The sequence below is a fragment of the Oncorhynchus clarkii genome, unplaced genomic scaffold (assembly GCF_045791955.1).
Source record: "Oncorhynchus clarkii lewisi isolate Uvic-CL-2024 unplaced genomic scaffold, UVic_Ocla_1.0 unplaced_contig_13875_pilon_pilon, whole genome shotgun sequence".
Lineage (NCBI taxonomy): Eukaryota > Metazoa > Chordata > Actinopteri > Salmoniformes > Salmonidae > Oncorhynchus > Oncorhynchus clarkii.
The window spans coordinates 39,856-50,260 of NW_027258870.1; the positions used below are offsets into that span (position 1 = coordinate 39,856).

Sequence of the window (10,405 nt, forward strand, 5' to 3'; positions counted from 1 at the left end):
CATTCAACCAGTATCTTACAAATTCTGGGTTGCAGACTGAGTAGTTTCATTGAATTGGGTTTTGAACATTGAGAACATAATTTCCGTGACAGCCTGGGCCTGGCTCCCAAGTGGGTGGGCCTATGCCCTCCTAGGCCCATCCATGGCTAGCCTACAACTTGACCAGGGGTCAGAGAGCAGATTTTACATCTATATAGACTAGGTAGAGCCTACAACTTGACCAGGGGTCAGAGAGCAGATTTTACATCTATATAGACTAGGTAGAGCCTACACCTTGTCCAGGGGTCAGAGAGCAGATATTCCATCTATATAGACTAGGTAGAGCCTACACCTTGTCCAGGGGTCAGAGAGCAGATATTCCATCTATATAGACTAGGTAGAGCCTACACCTTGACCAGGGGTCAGAGAGCAGATATTCCATCTATGTAGACTAGGTAGAGCCTACACCTTGACCAGGGGTCAGAGAGCAGATATTCCATCTATATAGACTAGGTAGAGCCTACACCTTGACCAGGGGTCAGGGCAATGATATTGGCTGTATACCACCCTCAAATTCATATCTGGGCATCGAAGACAGTTCCACTGCTTTAAAAAAAATCTATTGTTCATATCCGTGATTATTTTAGACCTGGGACACCAGGTGGGTGCAATGAATGATCAGGTGGAACAGAAAACCAGTAGTCTGGCCCTGGTGCAGTTGAATACCCCTGGTAGAAGACAGGGGTCAACAATGAAACCCTTTTACACAAATAGGAAATAAAAGAATGAAAACTGATATGTTGGTTGATGTATTCATGAAGCCATGGTCTAATGTAAAACCCACAGCCATAAACACAGAGACAGTGATTGAACAAATGTTGCTGAGATTTATTACAATGTAATAAAAACGGATGTTTGAGCCTCCTGACTCTCCTAACAGGACCGGCATGTAGCCTGCCTATGCTGTTACAGCCCCACAGGCCATAACACAATACAAATGTCTACTCTCAAACAAGGAGAAATGATATAGATCTATGGATAGAGGTCAACAGGGGTAAACTGGGACCAGAAATCAGCTCCGGCATTTCCAACATAGGGCCATATTTTCCATTTTCTCCTCCAGCCCCCCCCCCCCCCCCCCACCATTATTATCCAGAACATTTTCCTTGTGACCCGAAAAATAAAGTTAGACTGGCCCAATAGGCAAAATATGCCAGATGGCCAGTCTGCCCATGGAGGTCAATGCCCTAGAGGTGTCTGTCTGTAACATGTCACTGCCATGGTCATAATTAGAAGAATATAATATACTACTACTTCCTTACTTTATATTCTTCGCAACGCCATTGGCTGTTGGGGATTTCACGCCTACATGCGTCCAAAGGTCGTGGAGAGTTGTGGACTGGAGGTGTTGCAATAACCTGTTACTTTCTTAAATAGCACGGCCTAGAAGGAGACACATTTTATTGACAATCACAAAGAAGTAGACCTTAACTTTCAATATGTACGTGTTATTATATACCATATTGGCAGGATTGGCTATACTGCCACTCTTCCTTTATCTCAGAAATCCTTATTTTACGCAGGACCTGCGCTACACAGTAACTTGCATCTTACTCGGGTTACGAATTAACAGAATCAAGAGGAGCAAACCGTTCTACAGCATGCTGGACTGTTTTCTCGATAAGGTCAAAAAACACCCCAACAAACAGTTTATTGTATTCGAGAAGAGTTCGTATACATACCGGGATGTTGACAAGCAGAGCAACAAGTTGGCCCGGGCGCTCTCACAGCACGCCAGCGTGAAGGAAGGGGACACTGTCGCCCTCTTCATGGGTAACGAGCCCATGTATGTGTTTATCTGGCTGGCCCTGGCTAAACTTGGATGTAGAGCCGCTCTGCTCAACTACAACATCAGGTCCAAGTCCTTATTGCACTGTTTCACCTGCTGTGGAACCAACGTGCTCCTGGCTGCTTCAGGTAAGTCCAGCCCACTTACCTTGGTGTTTCCGTTTACAATATCATTGTTATACAGCTATTTTGAATAATAATTAATATATCTATAATAACTAGTGTAGAGACCTATGGTGTCTAGATCGGCAGGTAGCCTAGTGGTTAGAGCGTTGGGCGAGTAACCGATATGTAGGCTAGTGGTTAGAGCGTTGGGCCAGTAACCGATATGTAGGCTAGTGGTTAGAGCGTTGGGCCAGTAACCGATATGTAGCCTAGTGGTTAGAGCGTTGGGCCAGTAACCGATATGTAGCCTAGTGGTTAGAGCGTTGGGCCAGTAACCGATATGTAGCCTAGTGGTTAGAGCGTTGGGCCAGTAACCGATATGTAGCCTAGTGGTTAGAGCGTTGGGCCAGTAACTGAAAGGTAGCCTAGTGGTTAGAGCGTTGGGCCAGTAACTGAAAGGTAGCCTAGTGGTTAGAGCGTTGGGCCAGTAACCGATATGTAGGCTAGTGGTTAGAGCGTTGGGCCAGTAACTGAAAGGTAGCCTAGTGGTTAGAGCGTTGGGCCAGTAACCGATATGTAGGCTAGTGGTTAGAGAGTTGGGCCAGTAACCGATATGTAGCCTAGTGGTTAGAGCGTTGGGCCAGTAACCGATATGTAGCCTAGTGGTTAGAGCGTTGGGCCAGTAACTGAAAGGTAGCCTAGTGGTTAGAGCGTTGGGCCAGTAACCGATATGTAGGCTAGTGGTTAGAGCGTTGGGCCAGTAACTGAAAGGTAGCCTAGTGGTTAGAGCGTTGGGCCAGTAACCGATATGTAGGCTAGTGGTTAGAGAGTTGGGCCAGTAACCGATATGTAGCCTAGTGGTTAGAGCATTGGGCCAGTAACCGATATGTAGCCTAGTGGTTAGAGCGTTGGGCCAGTAACCGAAAGGTTGCTAGATCGAATTCCCGAATTTACAAGGTAAAAATCTGTAGTTCTGCTCCTGAGCAAGGCAGTTAACCCACTGTTCCCTGGACGCTGAAAACGTGGATGTTGATTATATCAGCCCCCACACCTCTCTGATTCAGAGGGGTTGGGTTAAATGTGGAAGTTCAATGCATTCAGTTGTACAACTGACTAGGTATCCTCCTTTCCCTCTATGCAGCTAGTGGGAGGCAGTGCTAGTAGTGCACAGGCCAGAATTAATAGGATTCTGTCTCATGCTTGCTCTGTCTGTTTCCCTCACTCTCTCCTCCCCCAGAGTTGCGTGGAGCAGTAGAGGAGGTTCTCCCCACCCTGAGGGAGCAGAGTGTAAGTGTGTTTGTGCTGGGTGAGGAGGAGGAGAAGTGTGTGACGGAGGGAGTGAATACTCTGAGCAGCAGCAGGATACAGCAGGCCTCAGATCAACCTCTGGACCCACAGCTCAGGTCAAAGGTCACCTTAAAGAGCCCTGCCCTCTACATCTATACGTCAGGAACTACAGGTAAGCTGGGCCAAACCAAGCTGGACTGGACTGGCCTGGTTATGCATCCAGCATAGTTGCAGGAAGTCTGCTAGAAAGAACAATGTGAAAAATAAAATGTCCAGACCAGTACAGTATGACTCTGGTCAGCCCTGTAGTGTGAATTAGACATAATACTACTGATGTCCAGATCAGTATGACTCTGGTTGGCCCTGTAGTGTGAATTAAATAGAATACTACTGATGTCCAGACCAGTATGACTCTGGTTGGCCCTGTAGTGTGAATTAAATAGAATACTACTGATGTTTATGGCAGACAGGTAAATATTTTTAGATTACACAACTCTGATTGGTCAAAAATATAAGGTACCATTTGAGATTTTCATCAGCCTTGATTCTCTGTTTCCTCCCCTTCCTGTTGTCTCGTCCTCAGGTCTGCCGAAGGCTGCGGTGATCACACATGAGAGGCTGTACATGGCCTCCTCAATGCAGGCCATCTCAGGTGTGGTCTCTGATGATGTCATCTACATCTACCTGCCTCTCTACCACACCGCCGGCTTCATAATGGGTTTGACTGGAGCCATAGAGAGAGGTACACTACTGTACTGTATGGCACAGTTGGTGAGAGTGTTGTTCTCGCAGTCGCCAGGTCGTGGGTTCAATTCCTGAATGGATAACATAGTAGTGCAGTATATGGGAGAAAGATATGAAGAGGTGTGAAGAACTGAACTAGTTCAGAACTTCTTAAGAACTGGTTCAGAACGTCTTTAGATCTGGTTCAGAACTGGTTCAGAACTTCTCTAGATCTGGTTCAGAACTTCTTTAGATCTGGTTCAGAACTTCTCTATATCTGGTTCAGATCTGGTTCAGAACTTCTTTAGATCTGGTTCAGAACTGGTTCAGAACTAGTTCAGAACTTCTTAAAAACTGGTTCAGAACTTCTTTAGATCTGATTCAGAACTGGTTCAGAACTTCTCTAGATCTGGTTCAGAACTGGTTCAGATCTTCTTTAGATCTGGTTCAGAACTGGTTCAGAACTAGTTCAGAACTTCTTAAAAACTGGTTCAGAACTTCTTTAGATCTGGTTCAGAACTGGTTCAGAACAGGTTCAGAACTTCTTTAGATCTGGTTCAGAACTGGTTCAGAACTAGTTCAGAACTTCTTAAAAACTGGTTCAGAATTTCTTTAGATCTGGTTCAGAACTGGTTCAGAACAGGTTCAGAACTTCTTTAGATCTGGTTCAGAACTGGTTCAGAACTAGTTCAGAACTTCTTAAAAACTGGTTCAGAACTTCTTTAGATCTGGTTCAGAACTGGTTCAGAACAGGTTCAGAACTTCTTTAGATCTGGTTCAGAACTGGTTCAGAACTAGTTCAGAACTTCTTAAAAACTGGTTCAGAACTTCTTTAGATCTGGTTCAGAACTGGTTCAGAACTTCTCTAGATCTAGTTCATAACTGGTTCAGAACTGGTTCAGATCTTCTTTAGATCTGGTTCAGAACTGGTTCAGAACTTCTCTAGATCTGGTTCAGAACTGCTTCAGAACTGGTTCCATGCCATCTCTAGCAATTACAATGACTACATTCAAATGGAATGCAAATGGAGAGAGAAAAACATAATAATTGAAATTATCTGTAAAAATCACTCCTGACTTGGCACTGATGATGAAGATATAAAATGCAAATGTCTCTGACTACACGTTCCATGTTATTTGAGGGCCGTCATGTGTAATAACGTTGTTATGATGTTGACCAGGGTTTACTAAGGGTTGTTTAATGGAGTGTCTCTTTACTCTGGGCATTGGAGTAGAGGTGACTTGGCTCTGAGGTGACTTCTAGTACTTCCAGTTCCAAAGTTCCTGAGTGCATTCAAAATGGCATCCTATTCCCTTTATCGTGCACTACTTTTGTTTTTTGACCAGGGTCTATATGGCTCTGGTCAAAAGTAGTGCACTATATAGGGAATAGGGTTACATTTGAGACACAGAGTTCCAAGCTGTTTATGTCAATAATGACCTTAGACTCTCAAATCAACCAGGAAAAACTCCTAGGCCTTAGTGGTGCTGTAGCCTTTAACTAGGGCCCAGAGTTATTCCTTCCTGGTCCAGTCACATGGTCAGGAACAACTCCTGGCCCTAACCAGAACCATTCAGAGGGGACTGCTTTAGTTAGTTAGTTCGTTAGTTAGTTAGGTAATCATTTTGTGAGTTAGATAGTAAGGTAATAATTTAGTCAGTCAGTGAGTTAGATAGTAAGGTAATAATTTAGTCAGTCAGTGAGTTAGTTTGTTAGGTAATGATTTAGTCAGTCAGTGAGTTAGTTAGTTAGGTAATCATTTAGTCAGTCAGTGAGTTTGTTAGTTAGTTAGGTAATCATCTAGTCAGTCAGTTAAATAGTTAGGTAATCATTTAGTCAGGCAGTGAGTTAGTTAGTTAGTTAGTTAGTTAGGTAATCATTTAGTCAGTCAGTGAGTTAGTTAGTTAGGTGATTATTTTGTCAGTCAGTGAGTTAGTTTGTTAGGTAATCATTTAGTCAGTAAGTTAGTTAGGTAATCATTTTGTCAGTAAGTTTATTAGTTTGTTAGGAAATTATTTAGTCAGTTAGTGAGTTAGTTTGTTAGGTAATCATTTAGTCAGTTGGTGAGTTAGTTTGTTAGGTAATAATTTCATCAGTCAGTTAGTTAGTTTGTTAGTTAGTTAGGTAATCATTTAGTCAGTCAGTTAGTTAGGTAATCATTTAGTCAGTCAGTTAGTTAGTTAATAATTTAGTCAGTTAGTGAGTTAGTTAGTTAAGTAATCATTTAGTCAGTCAGTTAGTTTGTTTGTTTGGTAATCATTTTGTCAGTTAGTTTGTTAGTTAGTTAGGTAATCATTTAGTCAGTTAGTTAGTTAGTTAGTTAGTTTGTTAGGTAATCATTTTGTCAGTTAGTTTGTTAGTTAGTTAGGTAATCATTTAGTCAGTTAGTCAGTCAGTTAGTTAGTTTGTTAGGTAATCATTTTGTCAGTTAGTTTGTTAGTTAGTTAGGTAATAATTTAGTCAGTTAGCCAGTCAGTCAGTTAGTTAGTTAGTTAGGTAATCATTTAGTCAGTCAGTCAGTTAGTTAGTTTGTTAGGTAATCATTTTGTCAGTCAGTTAGTTAGTTTGTTAATAATTTAGTCAGTTAGTGAGTTAGTTAGGTAATAATTTAGTCAGTCAGTTAGTTAGTTAATAATTTAGTCAGTTAGTGAGTTAGTTAGGTAATCATTTAGTCAGTCAGTTAGTTAGTTTGTTAGGTAATCATTTAGTCAGTCAGTTAGTTAGTTTGTTAGGTAATCATTTAGTCAGTCAGTGAGTTAGTTAGTTAGGTAATCATTTAGTCAGTCAGTGAGTTAGTTAGTTAGTTAGGTAATCATTTAGTCAGTCAGTCAGTTAGTTAGTTAGTTAGGGAATCATTTAGTCAGTCAGTTAGTTAGTTTGTTAGGTAATCATTTTGTCAGTCAGTTAGTTAGTTTGTTAATAATTTAGTCAGTTAGTGAGTTAGTTAGGTAATCATTTAGTCAGTCAGTTAGTTAGTTAATAATTTAGTCAGTTAGTGAGTTAGTTAGGTAATCATTTAGTCAGTTAGTGAGTTAGTTAGTTAGGTAATCATTTAGTCAGTCAGTTAGTTAGTTTGTTAGGTAAACATTTTGTCAGTCAGTTAGTGAGTTAGTTTGTTTGTCCATGAGGTTGTGAGCTCTGTTGAATGTTGGTGCTTTATCTTCTCCTCTCAGGCAGCACCGTTGTCCTGAGGCGTAAATTCTCTGCCTCTAACTTCTGGGATGACTGCAGGAAACACAAGGTGACAGTGATCCAGTACATAGGAGAGATCATGAGGTACCTCTGTAACTCACCCAAGGTACTGGAACACATGCCTCCTGTTACTTTCATCATTCAGACCATTAAATACCCTAAATAAATGGGCTGATAGTATTAAATCATTAATCAATGTAAACCAAATGCCTGTACATCCTATCCCCTCTCCTCTCCACTCCTCCTCTCTCCTCACCTCTTTTCTCCTCTTCTCTCACCTCTCTCCTGTCCTCTTCACTCCTCTGCTGTCCTCTTCTCTCCTCAGAAAGATAATGACAGGCATCACAAGGTACGTCTGGCCCTGGGTAACGGGCTTAGAGCAGACACCTGGTCAGAGTTCCTGCAGCGTTTTGGTGACATCCGTGTCTGTGAATGTTACGGAGCCACAGAGGGAAACGCCGGCTTCATCAACTACATCGGGAAAGTCGGAGCGATTGGCAAAGAGCACTTCCTTCATAAAGTGAGACTACTGTCTGGGGCAATAATGGCTGTGTTCCAAATACCAGCCTATTCACTTTCTAGTGCATTACTTTCAACCAGGGTCCTTAGGGCTCTGGACAAATGTAGTGCACTATATAGGGAATAGTGTGCCGTTGGGATGCAGACACAGCTTCTGAGAAAGACTACCTTGTCCCGACAGTCTATGTGAGATGTATTACATCAGTGTGATGAAGTGTGTCAGGACACTGTTTTGTATGGAAACTCAAATAGAAGTAGAACATCTTTGTTTTCTGGTGGCACTATACTATCTTCATTGTTATTAGATACTTGTATTATATAGCTATTGTAATGCAACAAAATTGTTATGTGTGTTGTTGTCTGTCTGTATGTCTGTCTGTCTGTCTGTCTGTCTGTCTGTCTGTCTGTCTGTCTGTCTGTCTGTCTGTTCTATGTGTGTTCGCAGGCAAGCTTCTCTTACGCTCTGATTCAGTATGACACAGAAAGAGAGGAACCTGTCAAAGACTCTAGAGGTTTCTGTATCAAAGTCCCTAAAGGTGAGAACACACATACACACACATAAACACACACAAACACACACCTCATTACTTGTTGTTTTGGTCCTCAGGAGAAACTGGATTGCTGGTTGCCAAGATTACGGCGCAGGCTCCGTTTAGTGGCTATGCTAATAACCAGCAGCAGACAGACAGGAAGAAGCTGAGAGATGTGTTTGTTAAGGGAGATCTGTACTTCAACAGTGGAGACCTGCTGAGGATCGACCACGAGGGCTTTGTTTACTTCATGGACCGCATCGGAGACACCTTCAGGTCAGAAATGCTTTAGCTGTTTTTACTTTAGTAGTTATCAACTAAAGGTTTAATAATGAGCTGGGTTAAAGTTATTTATGGGGTGGCAGGGAACCTAGTGGGTAGAGCGTTGGACACTTAACCGAAAGGTTGCAAGATCGAATCCCTGAGCTGACAAGGTAAAAAATCTGTCGTTCTGCCCCTGAATAAGGCAGTTAACCCACTGGCTGTCATTGAAAATAAGAATTAGTTCTTAACTGACTTGCCTAGTTAAATAAAGGTTAAAAAAATACAATGTCCTGTTCTGTGAATCACCTGCAGGTTGAGTTATGAGCTGGGTTTAATACTATAGATGTAATGTTACTGTCCTGTCCTGTAAATCATCTGCAGGTTGAGATATGAGCTGGGTTTAATACTATAGATGTAATGTTACTGTCCTGTCCTGTGAATCATCTGCAGGTTGAGATATGAGCTGGGTTTAATACTATAGATGTAATGTTATTGTCCTGTCCTGTGAATCACCTGCAGGTTGAGTTGTGAGCTGGGTTTCTCTAGGTTTCTTCCTTCTTGGAAGTGTTTGCAGTCTGCTTCTGCTTGCTCTTTGGGTTCTATGCCAGGCTACTGTCTGAATTAATTTGATATGAGTCAACATCTAGGTGGAAAGGAGAGAACGTGGCCACCACGGAGGTGACTGAGCACCTGATCATGGTGGAATGTATCGAAGAAGCCAACGTCTACGGTGTCAAGGTTCCAGGTGATTTGACTTTTGATTTTAGTCATTTAACAGACGCTCTTAGCCAGAGGAAGCTAGGTTCATTTAACAGACTCTCTTAGCCAGAGGTAGCTAGGTTAATTTAACAGACTCTCTTAGCCAGAGGAAGCTAGGTTCATTTAACAGACTCTCTTATCCAGAGGGAGCTAGGTTCTTTTAAGACTCTCTTATCCAGAGGAAGCTAGGTTCATTTAACAGACTCTCTTATCCAGAGGGAGCTAGGTTCATTTAAGACTCTCTTATCCAGAGGAAGCTAGGTTCATTTAACAGACTCTCTTAGCCAGAGGTAGCTAGGTTCATTTAACAGACTCTCTTATCCAGAGGTAGCTAGGTTCATTTAACAGACTCTCTTATCCAGAGGTAGCTAGGTTCATTTAACAGACTCTCTTATCCAGAGGTAGCTAGGTTCATTTAAGACTCTCTTATCCAGAGGTAGCTAGGTTAATTAACTGACTCTCTTATCCAGAGGTAGCTAGGTTCATTTACCAGACTCTCTTATCCAGAGGTAGCTAGGTTCATTTACCAGACTCTCTTATCCAGAGGTAGCTAGGTTCATTTACCAGACTCTCTTATCCAGAGGTAGCTAGGTTCATTTAACAGACTCTCTTATCCAGAGGTAGCTAGGTTAATTAACAGACTCTCTTATCCAGAGGTAGCTAGGTTCATTTACCAGACTCTCTTATCCAGAGGTAGCTAGGTTCATTTAACAGACTCTCTTATCTAGAGGTAGCTAGGTTCATTTAACAGACTCTCTTATCCAGAGGTAGCTAGGTTCATTTACCAGACTCTCTTATCCAGAGGTAGCTAGGTTCATTTAACAGACTCTCTTATCCAGAGGTAGCTAGGTTAATTCTGACTCTCTTATCCAGAGGTAGCTAGGTTCATTTACCAGACTCTCTTATCCAGAGGTAGCTAGGTTAATTAACTGACTCTCTTATCCAGAGGTAGCTAGGTTCATTTAACAGACTCTCTTATCCAGAGGTAGCTAGGTTCATTTAACAGACTCTCTTATCCAGAGGTAGCTAGGTTCATTTACCAGACTCTCTTATCCAGAGGTAGCTAGGTTCATTTAACAGACTCTCTTATCCAGAGGTAGCTAGGTTCATTTAACAGACTCTCTTATCCAGAGGTAGCTAGGTTCATTTAACAGACTCTCTTATCCAGAGGTAGCTAGGTTCATTTACCAGACTCTCTT

General features: G+C 42.1%; 1 protein-coding gene across 1 annotated transcript; it reads left to right on the forward strand.

Annotated features, from left to right (window-relative positions):
- Window positions 1-1,352: 1,352 nt before the first annotated feature.
- Window positions 1,353-9,192, forward strand: LOC139398998 (long-chain fatty acid transport protein 2-like; the record flags this gene model as incomplete). The annotated part of the gene is made up of 8 exons (XM_071144635.1): window positions 1,353-1,956; window positions 3,170-3,391; window positions 3,803-3,961; window positions 7,116-7,240; window positions 7,460-7,654; window positions 8,099-8,189; window positions 8,261-8,459; window positions 9,095-9,192. Coding segments are annotated over exons 1-8 (1,567 nt in total), but the record flags the coding sequence as incomplete, so codon positions are not given.
- Between the last annotated feature and the right edge of the window lie 1,213 nt (window positions 9,193-10,405).